Raw genomic sequence first — 24,930 nt, forward strand, 5'->3', positions numbered from 1 at the left:
GGTGATGTGGCAGACAAATCAAGTCATCTGAGACAGAAGTGTTTATGCAAACAGAGTTGACATTTTCAGTAGGTACCACAGTCAGGCAATAGGGAAGGGGTGTGTGTATGACATCGTAGGCACTTTGACAGGCTTGGCAGACAGGGACAATTGGGTTTCAGAGGTCTCTGCATGCCTTGGCAAAGTTTGAGACGCCATAGCCTCAGCAGAGATGTTACTAACCATCCAAGCACAGTGATATCTCACTCTGCTCCTAGGACACCACAGTCCCGTATATTTCAGGCTAGTGTACATGGGAGGAGGGAACGGGTGCAGATCATATTTCAAAGTATGTGTCAGGAACAGAGAGAAGAACCCAGGGGTGGAACTAATTTTTTGATAACTGCAGAGGATTAGATGTCATTGATGCTGGGATCTCTCCTGCTCCATGACCCTCATCTGAGAGCTTGCTAACTAGAGGTGCAAATGGATCCCTGAGGAACTGCCACCATCCACATGTGGTTCAATAGCCAAAATTCAACCAAAAGAACTTTACTAAAAACAAAACAAACAAAAAAACGAAAACTAAATCTTCTCAAAGACCATTCATTGGATCCAAAACATTGGCCACATTTCTAAGTCATTTCTCACTTTTCTCACATAACTCTCACTTTCTGAGTCTTCCATTCCCCACAACCCTACCCCCAAGATCTCTCTCTTTTGGTGCCTTCTCCTTTCACAAAGCTGTCACCCTTCCATCCTCCCCCACTGAATCATTATGTTATTGGTCAACTAAGCCGTCCTCCCTAAATACTTTATTCCATACAGCTTTATGATCAAATAATTCTCTGTCCATGTTTTATTATGTATCCTGAGTGTGCAACGTGATACCCTAGGAAGACTGTGTGTGTGTGTGTGTGTGTGTGTGTGTGTGTGTGTGTGTGGTGTGGTGTGGTGTGTGTGGAGGAGTGAGAAACATTTTGGCCTGGTAGGCTGGAAAGATCAGGCTTGCAGACACAGAATGTTTGAGCAGGAGGGAAGGGAGAACCGTGAATATTCCCACAGTCATTTTTATCCTGTCAGAGTAGATACTACTTGAGAAGCAACGTCCTGGACTCTTTGACCATAAAGAAGTTTCCATCATCTGGGTGTGGCATAGTCTACATGAGCAGTCTCTGTTTTTATCTGTCTTCCATCTGACAGCTCTAAGAATAGATCTATCTCCTCTAGGAATTAATAAGAATTGGGTATTGTCATGGGAAAACTGAAATGGGTGAAATTATGACAAGCTCCTTATGGAATGATTCTAACAGTTCACAAAACACAGCAGGCTTCACAGATTGAATAACCCAACATTTCCTTTACTGAGGCCAATCAATATCTTCATGCGTGAGTGCTAACCCAGCTTCTTCCACCATGAGTAAATAAAGAAGGGACTTACCATGTCTGCAGTTTGGGACTTTATAATTATAGCTGGAACCATTACTCTTGCAGCCTCTTTTTTAAAAATTTTATCTGAGATTGAGACTGAGTATTTGTTATAGATTGCTAGCCTGTAGCAGTCAGTTAGGGAGAAGAGACATCACCGAGACAGATAACAAAGAAAAATGGGTAACAAATTGGAAAAGATTAGGTAGCTCCATGGCACTATATTAAACAAACTCCTCTGAGGTATAGCAGCCAGAAGTCTCTACTTGTGTTCCTACAATTCTCTCAGCTGCCAAAGGGACTTAACTATATGGGTAGATATATATTCACCCCTCTGAGTCCTCACACTTAAAATAAAAACTACCACATTAGTAAACAGGCACATTTCTAAAATGCCACCATAAGCCTAAGGAATAAAATGTGATTTTAAAATTGATGGAGGTTATAAGAAAGTGACCCCAAAAGGCATTACAGTTAGTAATGAGACTAAAATGTCTTGGTAAAAAATGCTTTCATTAATTTGCCTTTGAAGTTCATACACAAAATCTAAAATTCAAGAATAATAGATTTATAATTTATTTTAAAAATAGGATTCCATCACCCTGACCGGTTTGGCTTAGTGGATAGAGCGTCGACCTGCGGACTCAAGGGTCCCGGGTTCGATTCTGGTCAAGGGCATGTACCTTGGTTGCGGGCACATCCCCAGTGGGGGGTGTGCTGCAGGCAGCTGATCGGTGTTTCTCTCTCATCAATGTTTCTAACTCTCTATTCCTCTCCCTTCCTCTCTGTAAAAAATCAATAATCTATATATATAATAGGATTCCATCAACAGGCATTTCAATGGAGTTTCTTGTTGATGTACTAGTAGACAGACCTGGAAAATGAGTTATTTATTATATATATAATTACTTGCAAACCACTGCATATATACCAATTGTATTCCATCACAATATGATTTAGGCCTAAATATCAGCCCTATTACCTATCATTCTTCCCTAGGGAACTGATTTCTGAAAAATAATATTGGTATTGGAACCATCTGAAATGCAAATTTTCCAGATAGAATTAAAGTCCCTATCAACTAGCACATTGAATATTTAGGCATAGCTTAGATGTAATATCAGTTTATTACACAGCATGCATTGTTCTAGGTGATTTCTTTCCTGTGACAACCTTAGGAGAAAAATAATACTACAGATGAGAAAACTGAGGTCAGGGAATTTTAATATGTCCAAGCTTAAACAATAAGTGATAGGCCTGAGGTACCCTGGAAATTGGAGTCCAGAAACATTGGTTCCTGATTCCATATTCTTAATCAATACATAAGCAAGTATCTATATCTATATATCTATATCTATATCTATATCTATATCTATATCTATATCTATATCTATATCTATATCATCTATATATCTATATATCTATATATCTATATCTATATCTATATATCTATATATATATGTGTGTATATATATATATATATATATATATATATATATATATATATAGTCATGTGGGACAAAGGAGGGCAGAGCACGGAAAATAGATTATTAACACCACTAGAGAGACAAACTTTATGTCACAATTGGCCTGGCTCTCCTAGGATAAGTGTAAATACTGAGCAAGTTCAATGATTTTAGGAGTTCAAAAAAACCATTAGGCAAGAATGTTGCATAAGATCAATGACCCAGACACATCCAAACTCACCTAAGGAATGACTGGCATGGAGTTAAAAATATGATTTAGGTCACCTGCCAAGATCTTTGATTTGTATGTGGTGAATGTATAGCATTTAGAAGATGACTGCAAAGGGCACAGTGGGGGGCACCAAGAGCTTTAAAAAATGCTCTTCCCACCCAACTTCCCATTCCCACAAAATTATAGGTGCATTAGGTTTAAATTATGGGATGGCCTTGCCACTATGACTGAGTGGTTAGAACATTCACCTGTGCACTGACGGGTCGCAGGTTCGATTCCCTGTCAAGGGCACATATCTGGGTTGTAGGTTCAATCTCCATCAGGGAGGCAACCAATCAATGTTCTCTCTCACATAGATGTCTCTCTCTCTCTCTCTCTCTCTCTCTCTCTCTCTCTCTCTCTCTCTCCCCTCTCCCCTCCCCTTCCCTCACTCGCTTCCACTCTATCTAAAAATCAGTGAAAAAAATATCGTTGGGCCCGGCCAACCTGGCTCAGTGGTTGAGTGTTGACCTATAAACCAGGAAGGTCACGGTTCCATTGCCTGTCAGGGCACATGCTTGGGTTTCGGGCTCGATCCATAGTGGGGAGCATGCAGGAGGCAGCCAATTGATGATTTTCTCTCATTGATGTTTCTATCCCTCTCCCTTTCTCTCTGAAATCAATAAACATATATTTTAAAAAATATCCTCTGGTAAGGATTAACAACAACAAAAAATATTATGATGGGACGCTAAGAGAAGGCTGATTACAATCCCAGCTTTAGCATAGATTGCGAGATACCAGGTGTCTCTATAGGAGGAGCAGATCTCCAACTACAACCACTAGAAATGGTACCTAACATTTATGTACACATAATGTGGAAGACACTGTTTTTAGAATTTTCATTCATTATCCCAACTCAATTCGATGTGAGAAAATGAAGAATAAAAGGACTAAATATTTAAGTTAGAAATTCCTGGAGTCAAGATTGAAATTTCACAGAAGCCTAGAACTTGAACTCAGTCGTTAGGCTACTCTTTAAAGCCTAGTGGTAGAATAATTGTGCCAAAAGGACAAAGATTTGGTGGGGGAGATGGGATGTCCTAGAACAGGGCTAGGTAGAAGGTTTTAGTAGGGTGGAAAAGAAGAGGAGAGAACAATAATGTAATTTTTCTTTCTTTATGATTATCCATTTAAATATTTTTAAAGTACCCTGTATTACACACTTACTCTAAATGAATTTACTATTGATGAAACAATATTTTGGGTTTCCCCCCCTCAGATAAAATGCCTGTGCCCACAGAATGGATTAACAGAAATCATTCATGATTTCATAGGAATCTTAGGAAACTGTACAATATTGATTTACCTTTCTCTACAAACTCAATCAAGGCAGGTATCTGTCAACTATACAAAAAGCCCCGGACACTTATTTATTCTACTATAAAGACACAGCAAATATTTTCATTAAAATATTTGATATGTGAAATTATAAAACATAATGCAATTTAGAAATGAAGGCGTGATGGTTACCCCAACATTCCATTGCTTTTAAAAAACTTAGATAGTTTTATTATTGTATTTTTCCTATAAAGCAAATTGTTTTACTCTCAAAAACACACTGGCATATGATAATTAGCAATAGCTAACTTTTAACAAAGTAGCAACTGTGGCATATAGTTAACTAGTTTAATTTTGTATTCTACTTCTTGAGTACAGAGTTTGAATTGATGCTATAGAAAATATGTTTTTAAAGAAACTACCTATATCAAAATCTTTGTTTAATAAAGCGTGAGGAAGTAGGAGAACAAAAGTGGCTGATCAAGACACCTAATTTTGAGATGACTTTGCCTTTGCACATTTTTAAATCAGGCCCCCCCCCCCCGCCCCTTTTTTATATTTCTCTTACTTATTCTTAAAGGAGAACTTTAAAAGAAATGTCACTGCATAATTTCCATCCCATTTTTTTCTTCCCTGCTTAGAAAGAGCACCTACAATTGCCAAAAGAATCACCTCTAAATAGAACATAATTTGTTCTTGCCAGGCAGCAAAGAATTAAATAAAAGTTGCATAGGGCTGCTTGCAACAATCTAGGCTTGAAAGATTGTTAAGTGGGTTAGCAGCTTGATCTCCTTATTCATTTTTCTGCAGCTCCCTGGAGAGATGCCAGCCCCTCCTGCCCCAACCCTCCAGTGTAACCAGCAATCTCTCCTCTACTTCTGCTCCAAACTTTGAAATAAAAGTGGCTAAATTAAAAAAAAAAATAAAAGGGCTTAGTGAGAGGACACCATAGAAGACGGACAGCACAGGTATAACTTCATCTTGGTAAATGTTATGAAAGAGGAGCTTAAATGCACAATTTTCAGTTACTTGTAAACATCTTCCTGTTACTTCAAAGCTTTCTCTAAGTGATGAGAAATTAGAGAGAAGAAAGGAGAAATAGTAAGCTCTTTAAATTCTACTGAATTGTGCAACTGAGTTCCATGAAACCACTTTCATTAGTGAATGGGAATAGACATATGAGCAGTAATGAAATGTCTGAATGATGGTTGCAAAACAGGGCCCAGGCACAGACATAATCACTCTGAACCCATTACAGAGTAAACAGATCAGAGAGAAATAGAAGCTGGGTAATGCTGAATGGATTCAGTGTAATTTTCATTCAATTTTACACAGTTGCTTTAAATGCCAAATACACAATTATGGTTTTATGTTTTTAAAAATCAACTATGAAATTCTTTGTGAATCTCTTTGTTTAAGGCACTTGTTACATGATTAATATATATATTTTTTGTTCTGATGAGTATCTTTTTAAAAATTTAAGTCAGTTTTTTAATCAATGTAGCATTTCAACCCCTATACCTAATTCCTACAGGCTTAAAATTATTTGCAAATTCTCATATAGCAGGATGTCTTCAAACTTTATATAGGGGTACATTTTTCAATTATAAAAAAGGAATTAAAATGTGCCAGATCACCAGAAGTGTCCTACTAATAATCCTTGATTTATATTTAAAAAATTATTGTAAAAAATACACATAAAATTTACCATCTCAACCATTTCAGTAGTATTAAATGCATTCACATTGTTGTGCAACATATATGACCATGAGTCTTTTCACCTTATATAAATGAAATAATACACTGAACCACTCCCATCATTACCTCCCCACAGGGCACAAGCAACAGTATACTAGTATTTTCTGTCTTTATAATTTGGACTATTCTAAGTATTGTATGTAAATGAAATCATACAGTATTTATCATTTCTATAACTGGCTTACTTCACTTGGCATAATGTCCTCACGGTTCACTAATGTTGTAGCATATGTCAGAATTTGCTTTTAAAAGGCAAAATAATATCCCATTGTATGTAAATACCACATTTTGCTTATTCATCCATCACTCCATAAACTTTGGAATGATTTATCTTTTCTTAAATTACCTTGATTAGATTTTTCTTGGTTGTCATAAAATTTAAACAGAGTGTGTAGTTCTTAATTATTTTTCCTCCCAATGAGATAAATGTTATTCAATTCCAAAAAAAACCTCCAATTTAAAAAACCTCACTATTTCAAGAAATGTTAGGAGTTACTAGTCAAAAAAAACACACCCAAAAAACTTTATAATTCTGATTGCTTGACCTTTATGCATCATGTCTGAACAATGTACAAGCCTTTTTCATAATAACAGTGACTTTTAGTTAAGCAATGATATTCCTTTTCAATCAATAGTGAAAAGCTTGTTAAAATTTACTTTTAAGTAAATTTCCAAGAAACAATAAAATCTGAAGGCTGCCCCCCACTGGATAATTTGAATCTCACAGATCTGCTGTTTCATGAACTTTTTCATCTTTTCAACCTTTCACTGGAAGACAGCACGTCCTTATTACTAAAAATTGAAAGTTGTCAAGGCTCTCAGCAACCACAAATGGGATTCTGAATACCTACCTTACAGAACTTATAGAAGATTTGGAAATGGGGTTCTTTACATGCACGTGATGCACCCAGCCCAGAAGGTCACAGGCACTTAAAGCGCTGTTATTGCTATTCTGAAATTAGTAACAGAAGTTTCATATAACAACAGAGAGCTACATATTCTCTAAGAGGGGATTCATGTATTTGGTATTTGGCTCATTTGCAGCAATGAGCCCATATATTCTATGCCATTTTGAATCAGCAGCTGGTCTGAAATATATTCATCATAATAAGCTTTGCTAATCATTTGAAGAGCATAGAAATCCTACACCAGGTCAATGCTACTTATACCTGTCATTAGAATCAACTGGAAAACTTGGCGAAAGGTAGATTTCCATCCTTAAACCAAAATTACTCAGGGAGAAACTTGGGCAGTTTAGAAGCCATCAATCTACTTATCTCTGGACATAAATAACCTTGTCCTTTCATAATGTTAGACCATAAAACACAACACCTCTGCTGTCACTTTACATAAAAATAATTTTCCTTCTAACAGGCCATGGTCATGATGATTTATTTGAGGTAGAAAATTTTAAGAGCCAGAGCAGCATGCTTGTGGGGTACAGAGGAGTTTATGTATTGGGGGCAGAAACTCAGTACTCTGAGAGGGAACATTTCTGTAAGATTTTTATTCAAATAGAAGTAATGTCTAGCCATTATTCTTGCATAAATCTTGTGTGCAAGAAGTCAACATGAATGCAGAAGCTAAGTATACTAATAATTTAAATGAAAAATGTTATGGCTGTACATTTTTATTTAAACTTCCCTGTTCCTAAAGAGGTTATTTTTTTCCTAAGTTGTTTGCACGCGCGCGCGCGCGCGCGCGCGCGCGCGCGCGCGCGTGTGTGTGTGTGTGTGTGTGTGTGTGTGTGTGTGTGTGTGTGTCTTATTCAACATTTGCTCTACAGAAGACCAAGGGCCACAATCTGTTCATCTGTTCCTATCATGCATGATGGGTAGGCTTAATCTTCTCTTTGCATCATTACAGAGGTAAATGATTAACACTGGGCAGGGCTTAGCCCTGCATTACCTCCCCATGGCAGTCGTGGACACAGACTACCATCAGATTTTCTGAATTTTGAGAGCTGGTTGTTAGGTACAGCCGTTATAAAATATTAAATTTTTATAATGCCTAATTAAATTTTATTTAAACAAAGCATATATATATATTTAAAACTCATCATTTTCTGATTCATTTACTATATTTTACTATAGTATCTGTACAATTGAGTATATTTACATCTCTTGAATCTGTATGGTGGAGATACTACATAATGGCAAGCAAACCAGTCATGTCTTCCAAAATCCACATTAGTTGCTAGAAAAGGGACAATGATAGGAACAGTTAAACCGTGGAAATAAGAAAGCTCTACAAATCAGGGTGTTTCCCCCTAGTTTTGAAGAGTGCTATTTTATCAGCACACCACTGACATGAGGTATAATTTGAGACTGAAGAAACCGTGCTTTGGGAAAAGCACTACTAAAACTTCTCTAAGGAGGTCACAATATATGCCATGCCTGCAAGGGGCATTTCCTTATCAAACAAATTGATTCCACTAATTCAGAAACAGAAGATGAAATGAGCCTTTACCTGGATAAGAGGTAAAGAGCCCAGGAAAAACAAAGGAGCTGGTACTCCAAGGTTTGGAAATGATCAGAGGGATATTCTTGCCTGAATTTTATGGAAATTTTCTTCTTATGATTCCAGTCTCATGGACTCTCACATATCAGTCAGGTTCAAGTTCTTACTCTCTCATTAATAACATTAAAAAGACAGCAGAGCTGTGCCCATTTGACTCTGGTTAGAGCGTCAGCCTGCGGACTGAAGGGGTGAAGGTTCCATTGCTGGTCAAGAGCATGTACCTCCGTTGCAGGTTTAATCCCTGGCCCCTGTTGGAGGTGCTTACTGTGGGAGGCAATCAATAGTTGTATCTCTCTCACATCCATGTTAATCATGTTAATCTCTCTCTCTCTCTCTCTCTCTCTCTCTCTCTCTCTCTCTCTCTCTCTCTCTCTCTCTCTTTCACTCTCTCTCCCCGTCTCCCCGTCTGTCCTCCCTTTCACACCACGTTCTCTAAAAAAGAAAAAAAAGGAAAAAATATCCTCAGGTGAGAATTAAAAAAAAAAAAAAGACGCAGAGCTACACTTGAAATACATCCTAGAATCTATTAGTTTTATTTGCTAATATTTTGTTTAGATTAATTGTAACTGAATTCCTACATGATCTTTTTAAAATATATTTTTTATTGATTTCAGAGAGGAAGGGAGAGGAAGAGATAGAAACATCAGTGATAAGAGAGAATCATTGATTGGCTGCCTCCTGCAGCCCCACACTGGGGTTTGAGCCTGGGCATGTGCCTTGACTGGAAATCGAACCATGACCTCCTCGCTCATAGGAGGTCACACTGGCCGGGCCCTATGTGATCTTTAATTCATTTGTTTTTGTTTTATTATTTGAGGTTCATAAAGAATCTACTTCAATTTAATAGGTCTGTTCTAAAAGCTATTCTTTGAATTAATAAGGATTCATTTATTCTTACTAAGATATATATATATATATATATATATATATATATATATATATATATATATATATATATATATTCCTATTTCTTTAATTTAAGCTCTCATGTAAAAATCTTTTGGGATTTGTGGATGATATGGTAGTTCTATTTTAAAATTTTGAGGAACCACCATACCATTTTCCATAGCAATTGCACTATTTAGCAATTTCAACAAAACCTCACAGGTGTGTAAATTTCTGGACATCTTCACCAAAATTTACTATTTTCCTAGTATTTTGATAGTAGTCATTCTAATAGGTGTGAAGTAATATTTCATGGTGTTTATTTGCATTTCTCTAATAACTAGTGATGTGACTACCTTTTTGTATGCTTATTGTTATTTGTATATCATCTTTGGAGAAATATCTATTGAGATCTATTGCCAGTTCTTGCATCAGATTGTTTATTTTGTTATTATTGTTGAGTTGTAGGATATTAACTCCTTATCATATACATGATTTATAAATATCTCCTCCCATTCTGTTAATTGTATTTTTACTCTTTGGTTGTATCCCTTGATGAACATAGTTTTAAGTTGGATGTAGACCCATTTTTCTATTTTTGCTTTTGTTGCCTAGGCTTTTAATGTCATCTTCAATAATCATTGGCAAATCCAATGTCATGAGCTTTTCCTCCATGTTTTATTCTAGAAGTCTTATAGTTTGTGGTCTTATATTTATGTCTTTAATCAATTTTGAATTATCTTTATATATAATGTAAGATAAAAGTCTAACATTAAACTTGTGGCTATCTAGTTTTCTCAACACTATTTATTAAAGAAACTGTCCTTTAAAAATAGTATTTATGCCTATCACTGCTTCAAAACTCCACTACATATTAATTATAATATTATAATGTTTTATTTAATGTACAACTAAAGAAACACTTACTATATCATATATTTACTTTATAAGTATGATTTTACATGTATTTAATATAATTTTATTGCAATCCTTTGTAATATATTTTATAAATGTATTAATTTTATGAATTTAAAATATAATAACTTTATTTTTATGCTTTATTTATTTAAAATATTATAACAAGGGGACTATGGATTTCACTAGACTGCCACAGGGTCCGTGGTCTCAAAAAATATTAAGAATTTAGAGAGCCGTAACTGGTTTTGCTCAGTGGATTGAGTGTCGGCCTGCAGACTCAAGGGTCTCAGGTTCGATTCTGGTCAAGGGCATGTACCTTGGTTGCGGGCACATACCCAGTAGGGAGTGTGCAGGAGGCAGCTGATCGATGTTTCTCTCTCATCGGTGTTTCTAACTCTCTATCCCTCTCCCTTCCCCTCTTTAAAAAAAAAATCAATAAAATATACTTAAAAAATAAAAAGAATTTAGAGAACTTTTTTTTCAGTAACTCTGGCAACAGATGAAGTCTTGAGCTAGAGTTATGGAAATAAGAACTATGCAAAATAAAGAAATAAGCAGATTTACCATGATTTAATGATTAAATAAATGCCAAGGCCAAAGAAAAAGTGAAGTCAATGATGACTAGCCTGTTTTAAACTTAGGTGACTGGTTGGTGGTGTGTGGCTCTCGGAGTCAGCAGGGTAGAAGTTGCATTTAAAACCACAAGAGTATCTGTGATCACCCATGGGAAGAAAGTCAAGGACGAAACTAACTGAGGATAAGAACATAGGTGATCAATATTCAAAGACCAACCAATTCATTATCATCAATTATGGTGATATGCACTATATATAATGAGTCAGCAAATAGAACTAGTATATAAAGAATAAAACTTTGATAAGCAATTGGTGGTTAATTTGCAAAGTACCATTCATTATGACTCTATTTTGCATTTATAATTTTCGTGCTTGCAATTACTTGCAGGCAAAAAGAAATGCAGCTCTAGTTGCCTAATTATAGGCACAACCATCCAAATTCACTCTGAAAAGAAGTGCACAAAGAGATACCATCTGTGAGAGTGCAGCAAGCCCCTCAGACCTTTTTTCTTCCACATTCTGTATAGCTGGTGGACACACTTCCTTTTGCCTTCTGTCTTGGGCTTTATTCCTGTCTGATCTTGTTCATGCATTACAGGCTAGTAGTCCCTCTAACAAGCTGACAGTCAGTGGGCCATTCCTCTTATCAAACCATTATGCAATTTCTATACATAATGTACCATAGTCTGAGCAGACTGAACATGGAAGCCATTTCTGAAACACATCATTTGCCTTGTTAGTGTGAAGAGATTCAATCTTTTATTCTCATATAATTTTATGAGATAGGCAACTTGAACACTGTAAAGATGAAATCACATACAAATTTCTGCTCAAAAGAGAAGAAAATTATGTTACTCTGCTTAAAAAATGTTTCAGCCATTTATTGAAACACAGCTGTCAGTTTGAATCAAATGTATTCATATTTCCCCATTAAATTGTTAGGACTGTAATGAAACTTAATACTTGTCCCTTGGAGTTTGATTTCCTATAAAGCATCATAACACAATCAGTACAATTTCAAATAATTGTTGAATTGTGTGACGATAGTTATGATTTCAGGTGGGAAATATATAATAATAGATGAGAAATATAAAACCCAGGTTAACACTTAATGAAGATTATATTCTCATACAAACATCAGTAATAATAAATATGGGGACAACAGAGCCTCCTTTATAAAAATGACACCGATTCTTGCCAGAAAGTTTTTCAAAGGTTTCAATGATTGAATATTATTTGCTTATAATGTAATAATATTGAACCCTTTTAATCTGATAAATTCTCTATGGTAGAAATAATACATTTTAAGATTGGTAAATTGGGTTGTTTATTTGCAGACTAAAACCAGAATATAACATATATTTCTCCTATATAAAGTGTATATTTTTACACTCTACTTATTGTGTTTCAGATTGCCATGAGGATTTTAGGGGCAAATGAAGGCTTAGGAATTTTAAAATGTTCAATAGTTTTAAATTTTTTAAATTTATAATAAATAGGAAAGCACATTGTTGTTCTACTACCTTAATCTCAGTGGTGAAGCAGTAGTTAGACATCAGCCTTAAGTTTATGGACAATGGGGCACATATTTATAAGTTGAAAATATGCTAACATAATTTTGATTTATTGAAAAATGTCATGTTAAGAAAATAGTAATTTGTAAAGGGGAAGTATCATTCCAAAAAAGAGAGTAACTTTTTAAGTAAAAGATTGTTCTGTTGTATAAAACAGCACAGTTCAATGGATGTAATCAAAATTCAAAATGTTATCAATGGCATGATAAACAAAAGCTGTTCATTTTCACAAGAAGTAGAAGAACATTTCAGACATTAAAAAGGGTAATGCTACTCACATCCTGAGCTACCATTTGTTGACACCAGAGTCAAGTTGGAAGGCCATGGATTCCGAACAATATCTTGCCAATGAATTGTGTTTGCATAACAAAGAAATTTGTTCTGGTCTACATAGACTCCACCATTTAGGATTTCTGTATTAAAACAAACAAACAGATTTGTTGTCAAGCCTTTTGTTGATGAAAAGGTAGTCAATAAAAATGAGTTACCCTTAAAATATTCTCAATGTTAGAGTTACTTCGTTAATAGCCAGTATATCTTTAAACATATTTTTTTTCTGAGTCATATAAATTAAATGGAAAAATTGAAAAGATAAAAAATACAAACAAACAAACACTCATAATCCAAATGCTCAGAGAGAAAACATTCTTAACATTTTGGCATAGACACTACTAATCTCTTTTCCTGAAATTGGGGTAATATTACATATAATATCGCATAGCCTGCTAATTATAATAGTGATTGGTGAGTAATTAGTGGTAATCAAATAACATTCTACATTATTTCTAGTGAGAATACAATATGCCAAAGAATGAATTAAATAGTACTTATTTAATAAATCCCCTCTTTTTGGTCATTTAACTTGTTTATCTCAGTTTAGTTTTTTAAAATAAATTTCCACAAATGACATTATAATATCATACATTTTTAAAATATTTTTAAGACTTTTGGTACAACTTATCAAATTTCCCTTACAAAAAATTGTTTCAGTCAATGTGACATTGACTAGAGTCAATGAGTAAATAATTACTCCCAAATGGAAGCTAAAACTAATGAAGGGTCCAATCATAAAAAAAAAAAAAAAAAATTCTTCTTTGTCTTCTATGGAATCAATAGAAGTGCCAATCATTCCTTGAGAACAACACAATTCAAGATAGAATAAAAACACGATGGTTTGACCATGGGAACAATGGTATGACCATGGGATAAAATACACTAATGCCAATTTTTACTTGTTTCTCTATTTCACAACACTTGCCTTGATCAGGTAACTTGTCTCCCTGAACAATGGTTAATCATATACATCGATTCTCTTTAAGTTATCCAGAAATAAAATTAACATTCTTCTGCAAATACTATTGTTATTTTTTTGAAGAAATTGGTTAGAAATATACATAGCATTTTCCTGCTCAATATCTACCACATTTCCTCCTCTTGTTTAATAAAAATAACAACTTAAGATAAAGTCATATGTCAGTCTATAAAGCATTCAGTTACAAGTACAAACACTGAACTAATAGTAGCTAAGGGATGGTTTTTCTCACATAATAATAAGAAACCTGCAGAAGGCAGTTGCAGATATTAGTTTGGCTGCTCCACAGTACACACAACCTGTTCTGTGTGTTGGCTTTATTCTCTCCAGGCACAAGAGGGCTGCTGCATCTAAAGGTGTTAGTCTGAAGTCAAGGCATGTGAGGAAAGGGGAACAAGCAAGATACTTTCTCCTAGTAAGGCACTAACTATCTCTTTGGAAAGAGATGCTCTCCTCAGGGATTAAATATGTATTCATCGGCCAGCACGACCTCTCATGGCCATTGTTCTGCAAGAGAGGCTGAGGAAGCAAGTATTTAGGTGGACATATTGCTACTTGAACAGAATCTAAACAAGCACTCGTGTTAGTGAGGAAGAAGAGGATATCGGGAAGGCAAGTGACTCCCTTCGTGGCCTTGAGAGAATCATCTCTCCTGTACAGCATCCCATGCTACATTTTCATGAGTCAGCTAAAAACAATGAGGGAGATAAAATATGAAAGGAATAGGTGACACCACAAAACGGGTATTTGTGAAAGTGAGACTGCTAGGCGCATCTAAATGGCCATACTGTGTTGCATGTATAAAATCCTCCAGATTTATTTTGTTACTGCATGGCTTTCCACATTTAAAATCACTTGGATTTCCATCATCAATCCTTTCACTGACTATGGCTCCATTTTTTTCAAGTGAGAAAAAAAATAAACAATAAGGAATTAGATAATCTTTCTACTTCTAAAACTCAGCTCGTTATTTTTCACAACCTACCCATATAACCTTCATCAAAGCAGAAGGGAGATGTAAGATGCAAGAACGATTGTGAAAATGAATGTCTACATTAATGTTTGGCATTAAGTTCCTATCTAAGAAATGTGACGATCTCATACTAATAGCTTTCTCATGAGACATTAGGGAATGCTCTTCTTCTACAAGAATAATTCTTCATTAGGTGACAAAAAAAGGAGATTTTGATTTCCATCCAAGAAATAAAGGTTATTCTTCAGTCTACATTTGGAAAGTTCTACTTTAAAACAAGTGAAAAGTAATAGCTCACACATTGTAAAAAGAGCCTGCATTTTTCAGGAGTCACATTTTAATTCAAATAGTTTATACCGAAGGAACACAGTATCCATCTCTAACTTCCTATCTAGAAATATTCTAATAGAATCAGATATTATATTGAATAATAATCTCATCAAATCCTTTTCTTCAACAATATTAATCTTCTACCAATGTTTACATTTATTTCTTAGAAATATTCTGTTCAAAAGCTTGGTTTATACTTTGAAAAGGATTTAGAAAGGAGGCATTAATAATGCCAGTATCATCTTACATGTTAAAATTTCAAATTGAGACTACAATCATAAGTCTGGATACTTTTGTCATCCTAAATTCAAAACCAAGCATCTCCAAGCAGTTTTAATCAGGAGGAGTTATATATTTTTTGTATTTAATTATGGATAGTTTATGTATGTATGTGTGTATTTTCTCTGAAAATATTTTTTTTTCCTATATGTTTGGCTTAGAACTATTATTTGTTGAATGTCAAACCCCACAATCAGAAAATGTGTATTTTATTGACAATTACAGGATAATTTTAATGTATACTATATCTTACATTTTCTTTTTATCAACTTGATTACCTAGTTATATCAGAATATAATTTAAAAAATAAATTTATTTGTATAGTTTACAATGATTTTATGTTACATGATTTTAAATATTGATTTAATATTTTATGGGGAAATATTTAGTTAGATTTATTTCTGGAATAAGAAAATTCTAGGAAAGGTATTGACCTATAAGACAGTTGTTAAAGTACTGATTATTTACTGGACAAAAGGGATAACTAATGTTTCTGCCTTGGTTAACTATAGAGACAAGATTACATTTTTTTATTACAAAGAGGGATAAGAACTAGAAAAAGAGAACAGCTTGATAAGATATTTGCCTAAGAAGATACAAAAAAACAGCAACAACGTCTGGCTATGCTTTGGATCTATCTTTGCTAACACAAGAACAGCAGAACTTTCCATCAGTATTATTAAAGATTTATTGGAAGGTACCATCTCTGTTACATCAAGAGTTTCCTTCCTGCTATCATGAAATAAAATGATAAATAATTAAATTTTAAAACCATGACAAAAAAAGACAAATTCTAATTCTAAGCATGATAAGCAAATGAGGTATAAATGTAATTGATATTCAAACAAAGATACATGCAGTCTAGAAGAGTTAAAAGTCTCAAAAATGTTGAATAAGTAAATAAACTCAATGCCATCTCATTCCATTGCAATTCACTTCCATTGTAGCTAATATATTGGAGTAAATTGAGAGGGACACAATTATTCCTGGCCATTGGAATAATTGGTAGAAAAAGCTATGATGAATTTTATTTTATTACATAAAAATATTTCCAGCAAGTTCAGAAAACAATACTGTGTCTTCTTAATAAATGCCATGGTTAAATATAGTAAGATATATGAAATATGACATTCTATGAAAAAAGCATTTCATTACTGAAAAATTCCAGTAAACACTTAAATATGTTTTGTGTCTCAAACATTTTCTACTAGATTAATACAAGTCAAGTGAAAATATTATGAATCATTTTGTATTTTAAGTAAGTTGTAAACCACACTATTTTTAATATGTTGAATTTAAATATATATATATATATATATATATATATATATATATATATATATTAACTGAAATATATTAACTGAAATATTAGATTAAACTCCATGAAGGTAGGGGATATTTTTCAGTGCTGCATCTACAGCATCAACCCTAGAACAATGAATATTTTTAAAATTGATCTGAAAAATGAAAGTACCATGAAATTGCCAAGAACATTGATCAGTTAATTTCCATTATTTTTCCTAATTTTAAATTATATTCTGGTGAAAATAGATTAAGATTAAAAGTTGTCTTTTTTCATAAACAATGGCTCATCTCATATGGTTCTACATTTCATTAAGTCTGTTTTATTCAAAACTGTGTCTAACATGCAAGACACAAGTAAGATACACAATAACTACTGCTTCATTAAAGAAAATCTAATATATTGAAAACAGGAAAAATTAAAAATATATATCTAATTTTTAGGTTAGATCTTTTATAAACTGAAAGAGAAATAACATTGTTATACAAAATTCTATAAATTGATAATGTATAAAGTTATTGCAGGCAGGGTGTTTGATATTTACAATGCATATTTAGACACGTTCTTTGGTATCCCTAAACCTATTTTGTGAACCAAATTCAATTATTTATCAAGTGAATAATAATAACTTTGTGCTACCCCAGACATACCAAATTCCCCCATATCTGTGCAAATTATTTAGCATATGCTACACAGACATCTAAAATCATGTTTTTATATTGAACCATAAATCTACCGTATATCATTCCTTAGATTATTTTTTAGAAAGTTCTAAAGTGCCAATATGACATTTTAAAGAGGATATGTATTGTACTAGTGTCATAGCCTTATAATTCAAAAAGGTTGTCAATTTGACCATTTTCCCCCATTGATTTAAATTTGTATAAGTCTAATGAAGAAAGAAATGTTTGCGTTATTTAAAGAAGTTCTTTGTGCTCTTTATTTCTTAGCAAATGCTAGTTATTATAGTGAATTTGGGGATGAGTGAACATTAAGAGAATCATTGACATTTTGCAAATATATTATCTGAAAAGAAAATGTGATAAAACACTGAATCATGGCTTTTCTCAGGCCCTGTATGAAATAGCCTAATTGTGATGTAGATCCCTGCTGAAAATACAGATTAATCTGACCTCCTTACTACACTTCGGAAGTTGACAAAATTGCTTTGACCCCATGCACAATTGGTAACCATTTCATAAAGAAGATTGAATGTCCTTTCTTTCTTAGAAAATAAAGATTATGATGTTAAAAGCGGTTAGCCATATTCCACTTCACTCTATACAATTGGCATCAAGAGTAAACTTTATATTTCTACTCACAAAGCTACCAACAACAATTATATATGAAAGACCTAAGAAGCAAGAATTAAATACTTCACCTCGATTCCTGATAGTGTATCTAAATGTCTTGTTTTGCATGGGTGTATCTACAGGTCAACCTCACAATTACAATGATAATAAAAATAAAGATTAGAAATATTGCCTTGTCTAATTACAGTGGGAATGTTGTAACAGTGCATATATCACAGTTACATTGCCTATCCAAACCAAAGGTCAAGAAGTCAAAATTCAAAGTGGCAAAGCCCATTTTCAAGATGAAGCTGCAGGAGGAAGCAGTTACTAGACTTTCTCAGACAGAAAGCAATGCATCTTTCTAACTGTCATCACCTAAAACCACACAAATCTGTTGTCTGATAGGAATGCAAAAATAATACAGCTGACATCATCTACCTGTGATACTTAATACATCATCTCTGGAATAGACTTGGTCCAGAGATTCCTATATCTTTCCCAAACCCAGACCTTTCAGCTGGGAGCACAATGAATAGTTGCTACCCCACTGGGTCAGCCCTCAAGGTTCATTATTAATAAGCTGAGACTCTAAAGGCTAATGAGAACCGGGTGCTAGAGGAGACAATGGCTCATTCATCATCAATCAAGCTTTGAAGTTTTTATACAGATGATTTAAAGAGAGTTGAAGTGTGCAAAATTGAAATGTCACATTTGTATTGCGAGTGGGGAGAGGGTGATAATGTAAATGATGTGATGTAACCTTCTGTATTTCAGCTCAATGGTCAGAGTCAAAAGCTCATGGATGCAGATACCAAATGTTAGGAAATAAGAGTAGACAGTTTTTTGATCAGAGCAAGGCAATTTCTAGATAAATTATTAGATTTATTTGGTAAAAATAAGTTTAAAATAGAAAATAATAGCATAACTATCTTGGTTTGAACTAAAGGACCTCAATAATGTTCTCCATAATGTTTCCAAAGCATCCTATATAATAAAAGGGTAATATGCAAATTGACCCCAACAGCAGAACCACTGGGAATGACTGGTCACTATGACACACACTGACCGCTAGGGGGCAGATGCTCAATGCAGGAGCTGCCCCCTGGTGGTCAGTGCGCTCCCACAGGGGGAGCTCTGCTCAGCCACAAGCCTGTCTGAGGGCTGCCAGCACTACGGTTGTGGCCGGAGTCTCCCACCTCTTCAGCAGCACTAAGGATGTCCAACTGCAGCTTAGGCCTGCTCCCCGCTGGCAGGTAGACATCCCCTGAGAGCTTCTGGGCTGCTAGAGAGATGTCTGACTGCCAGCTTAGGCCTGATCCCCCGGGGAGCCCGATCCCCCAGACTGTGAGAGGGCACAGGCCAGGCTGAGGGAACCCCCCAAGTTCACAGATTTTTGTGCACCGGGCCTCTAGTTAATATATACTTTAGGGTCCTCTACAATTCTTAGCTTTCATTATGTTTCAACTTGAGTCCAAGCTCTTCTGAGAAGTCTACCATGACCACCTACTTTTTAGAGGTTAACTGACTCTAACTCATACAGCACCGATTATCTGAGGCACTCATCGAACAGAGCAAATGCTACATCAACTTTTTTGTTCTTTTGTGTACTTGTCTCCCCTATAATATTGTAGGTCTCTAGAGGATAAAAACCATGACATACATCTTTTTTTCTGGCTGTAGCGACAAAGAAAGAGTCAAGCATATAATAGAAATTCAAATTTTTGAGTGATAACTATGATAATAATATCTTCAGAACATGACTAACATTTGTAAAGAAGTTGTTAGTGGCTTAATTGACAGCACAATGTTAGTGTTCTTATGCACTAGATAATGTTTACATTATAAATCACATAAAATATTGATTAAAATTAGTGTGATGTTAATGTATTAATTATTTCTATAGATTAGGGGGTAGTAATCCACTTAAATTCATTTATATTCTCTGGAAAACTTTAAAAATAAATTGTGTCTTATAACTGTCTTTAAGTGATAAAGACAGGATTTTCTCCTCAAATTGTTCACTAACCTCATTTATAATTCTATGTGTGTGTGTGTCAACATGTTTACTATTTTTCCTGTAATGCTTTCCCCCAAACTTGTACTCTCCCTATATTTTCTATTTCAAGTAAAATAAGAACAACATGCTGAAAAAGTCTATAGTTGAACCTTAAACAACACAGGTTTGAACTGTGTGGGTCAAATTATACAGGTTTGTGGGTGTTTTTTTTCAATAAATACTGTGAATGTATTTTTTCCTATGATTATCTTTACATGTTCCTTTTCTATCTTACATTATTATAAAATATAGTATATAATACATAAACATACAAAATATGTGTTAATTGACTGTGTTATTGGTAAGGCTTTAAGTCAATAATAGGTATGTAAGTTTGGAGGGAGTCAAAAGTTATATGCAAATTTTTGACTGTGCAGAGGTGTCATCACCCCTAACCTTCATGTTGTTCAAGGGTACACTGTAGAATCAAAACTTGAGATTTATCCTGAATTCCATCACCTCTAATCAATCACAACATCCTAAATAAAATTTCTCATAATGTCTATTTTAATTTATAACATTCTTTTTATATCCATTGCTATCCCTTAATTCAGGATCTGTTAAATCATACCAGATTCGACTCCTCACTTTTTGATTGATAGATAGATAGATCGATCGATCTTCTACCAAGAGTGCTTTGAGTGTGAAGACTATAATACTGAATCTAGTCTCCTGGGAAAAACTAAGTTCGAAATCAAATTTTTCACTCCTAGATGTGTGACGTTGAATACCTTTATTAAAATCAATTGGTTAACCTCTATGAGAGTATTATTCTCACAGTATTTGTTACACAGTTGTTGATATTACATTTTATACTCACTAATTACTTAAGTAGTTGTGTACTAATTGGTATAAACAAGAGTAATGTTTTTTTCTATGTATTTATTTAATTTTGTAAAATTTAGATTAGATTGCCATTTAATAGATAGATTTTTTTTATTTTTATTTTTGTTTCGTATAAAAGTTTGGTTAGGTGATTTCAAACTATTATGGAAAATTCACAGTCATCACAGGCCAGGATTCCATTTCATCTTATTTCTCCACCCTCTTCAATACAAGAGGAGTTTTTATCTAGTAACATCAGTGCATAAGAGAGAGGAAAGCAGGAATAACAGAGGAGTGCAGGTTGTTTCTTAATGAAGGTCCCTGAAAACAGCGACAGGAAATTATACTTACATCTCATTGATCTGAATTCAGTCAAGGAGCCACAGAGAACAGAGGGAATCATGGCCGTTGCTTTGGGTGGCCATATGATTAGCAGAACTTTGTATACTATTTAAAAGTTATACAGTAGTAATGGATATTGGGAGACAAGTTACCTCTGTCACACAAACTCTAAAGAAATCTTGCATCTCCTAGATATTTATAAAACATAAATCTTGTGACTTAAACAAATGCAAATTTTTCAAACTCTTTCATTGAAGTATAATATCCATACATAGATGTGCCTATATCACGTGCAATGTATTTTTGCAAACTAAACACACTGATGTAACCAGCACCCTGACCAAGAAATAGAACATTCCATTACCACAGAAGCCTTCATCTCCCTATCAGAACCTTTATCCTGATTGTGAACAAGATCACTTTTATCTATTATTTGTATTTTACATAGGCTTTCTTTCTTGTTTGGCTTCCTTTTGCCCAACACTATGTCTGGGAGTTCATTCATAGCATTCATTTTCATTGTTGTATGGCATTCTTGTTTTGTTTGCCCATTCTACATCGATGGGCATTTGGGTACTTTCATATGTGTTATTACAAATAGTGCTACTACAAGAAAACTTGAATATGCCTTAAGTGACCAGATAGATATATAGACTTATGTTGCTTACATACCTAGAAGTAGAATTTCTGGTCCTTAGTGAAATAGGTTTTCCAAAGTGCCTTTACCAATTTATACTCCCATTTGTGTTGTATGAAAAATATACTTGCTTCTTAGCCTTGTTAACCCCTGTTTCTTCTCCCTATATATTTAATTGTAGCCACTATGGTTGGTGTGAAGTCGTATCACTTTATTTTGCACTTATCCAATGATTAATAAAGTTGAACTTCTTAAATACTATTTTTCAAGTATAATTTATAAAGTCAAGAGGTTCATTTCTGTTTACTTGAGGAAGAGTCTCCCTATGTGTGAAACAAAATGCTGTGGAAAACCTAAACTCTATTTCAGGCTACTAGAAAACAACTTAATAAATTAATTTGCCAAATATTACACTCCTAACATTTTTTTGTGAGACACTAAGTCAATATTTTGAAAGTGACATTTTAAAATGTTGAAATATATTTAAACTATATCAATAATTATAAAAATAAAGAGCAAAGAATTAATTCTGGAGATAAATGAGAAATGCATATCAAGTAAATATGTCTCTAATAAGAAAGATGAAGACTATTAAAGGTATATTAAAAGAAAAGAATGAGAAATTCCATATATTCTTTCTATTAAAGTAGAACACTCTTTTACATCATAATCAAATATGTTTTATTCCCCTACCTACCAGAAAGCTGTCATTACAGATAACAATCCTCTTAGATAACTGCTCCAAGTTTCCAGAAAAATGTAATTGCTTCAGTAGAACAAATCAGCAGAGTATAATGTTTTCATTACCAATAAGGGGATGTCATACATATTATGCCCAGAAATGATTTGTCCCTTTAATTTACAGGCTTTGCTACAATAAGCCTGGGATATACTGCAAGGTCACTTTCAAATATCTCACCTATGATATTAGTTTTTATAGTTTAATAACTAACTCTTCTCATAGTGTGATTTCTTTACTACTTCTTCCTTAGAGTAGATAGTTCAGGAAAGTATGATTTCTCCTGATGACATTAATAATAAATAATACTGCTATGTATGTCTATTGCTGGCAAGCTAAGACTTGCAAATAAAAGATAAAGCAAATGAAAGAGAAATGATTTAATCTTGTAAGATGATTATAGTACAATTTCAAACATAATTTTTTAAAAGTTTTGCTCGCGTATTAAGTTTATAGAAATGGAATGATACAGCATGTCTTCTCTTTTCTTGATTTTTCTTACTCAAAATAATGTGTTTGAGATTTATTTAGGTTGTTGCCTGCATTAGTAATTTGTTCACTTTTATTGTGTAAAATTCCATTATATGAATGGGATATAATTAGTGTATGGATTAGCTCACAGACGAAGCACATCTTTGCTATTTTTTCTTGTGTGATTTCCAGAAAGTTAAAGTTTCTTTTCTATCTAGGTGGCATGTAAGCTTTCACCTATTTAAAATTTGCATGTGACTTCAGTGGTGGGAATGCGGTATACTATAGGGATATTTCAGCAGCACACATTCCAAACCTCATTATATTACCAGAGGCTTGTGCCACCTCCCTGACCACAAATGGGGATCATAAGAATGAAGCCGAAGTGTAGAAGCCATGGTCTTCTAGAATCCGTTCTTTATGTAACTGTAGAAACCTTTGCACTATTTTTTACTCTCTCATTAATTATAATACTGCCTCAGCTTCCCTTACTAATCTCTATCAGTAGGTAGAGAAGCTGATAAGACTTGACCAATAAGATCCCATTTCAATGTGGTTATTGATGTAAAAGACTGTCTAATTATTGAGGAATCCCCAGATTTAGTTATTTAATAAACCAGATGTGCTAGTCAAATATCATAACTGGAGCTTAGACATGCTTTTCACAGGCAGTGTAGGAAAATTGCATTATTTACCAATGAATTATGGGTTTCTGGCCGCTGTGAACAAAACTGAATTCTGGCAATCCTGGGTCCACACTGTCTTTTGGTAACACTTCTCTGGATCAGGGCAGGCACTGCGCCTTTTAATTGCAACATATGCTCTCCAGTTTGTAACAGTTCACTCACTTCCTTAAATATCCTTTGTCTTACCCATTAAGGCCAATCTCCAGGAGACATTTGAATTTAAAATAGAATTTTGTTCTTGTGTATGAGAGCATTTAAAAGAGGAGGTGTTATAGAATTCATTATAGTATTGCCTCTTTCATAATAAGTTAATATGCACTATATAGATAAAATTATAGAAAGTTTATGATTTCTGTTTTTATGTTATCTAAACCCATTTCTTTTCTTAGAATGCACTTTTTTTAAAAAAAAAAATCCATTAAATGAGTAATGATATACTTTGGATTGACTTCTCTTTGACTACCTCTGAAAAGAAATGTAGGTTTAGATAAAAATTTTAACTTGATACATTGTCTTATAAGTAATATGCATTTGCTACCTGTCAGCCAGCTAGATTCAAGATTGCTTATTAACAAAGTTGAGCGAATAAATGGATAAAATGGATATATAAATGAACTTCTGCACTTTATCACTTTAGGTTGGAACTGCATGGAAGGAGTTTCCTTGAAAACGTGCCAACTTTTTGTCAACTTTTGGAGCACATCTTATTATCTCAGCTGTAATCAGAAATCTTGTGAAATTAAGAACCATTAAATTCAATGAATTTTCAGCATCAGAAATTTACCCAGAGGCATCCAACCGATGGGTCTGCCTAAAATTAGGTTTTCAGACTTTTCCCTCCTCTCCTCCCATTCACTCTAAAAGGGAGCTTCTTTTCCATGAGCTAATTAATTACACCTGCTAGCAAGCAGATGGTTCTGTGGGCTTTGAAACAAGAAAATAGCTCGGTGCAGATCAGCTAGCTGGAGCTTTCTTCAGTTGTGATTTAGATAACTCTTGAAGCTCCAGACAAAAATAAAATATTAAA

General features: G+C 34.1%; 1 protein-coding gene across 1 annotated transcript in view; it reads right to left on the minus strand.

The window, feature by feature from the left end:
* ERBB4 (erb-b2 receptor tyrosine kinase 4) overlaps positions 1-24,930 on the minus strand; it is a 922,327-nt gene that overhangs the window by 305,163 nt on the left and 592,234 nt on the right. Inside the window, exon 4 of the mRNA XM_059703027.1 lies at positions 12,934-13,068. Within this exon, the coding sequence (XP_059559010.1) occupies positions 12,934-13,068 (135 nt within the window). The remainder of the gene's footprint in view (positions 1-12,933; positions 13,069-24,930) is intronic.

Source organism: Myotis daubentonii, chromosome 7, assembly GCF_963259705.1.
Source record: "Myotis daubentonii chromosome 7, mMyoDau2.1, whole genome shotgun sequence".
NCBI classification, from domain to species: Eukaryota; Metazoa; Chordata; class Mammalia; order Chiroptera; family Vespertilionidae; genus Myotis; species Myotis daubentonii.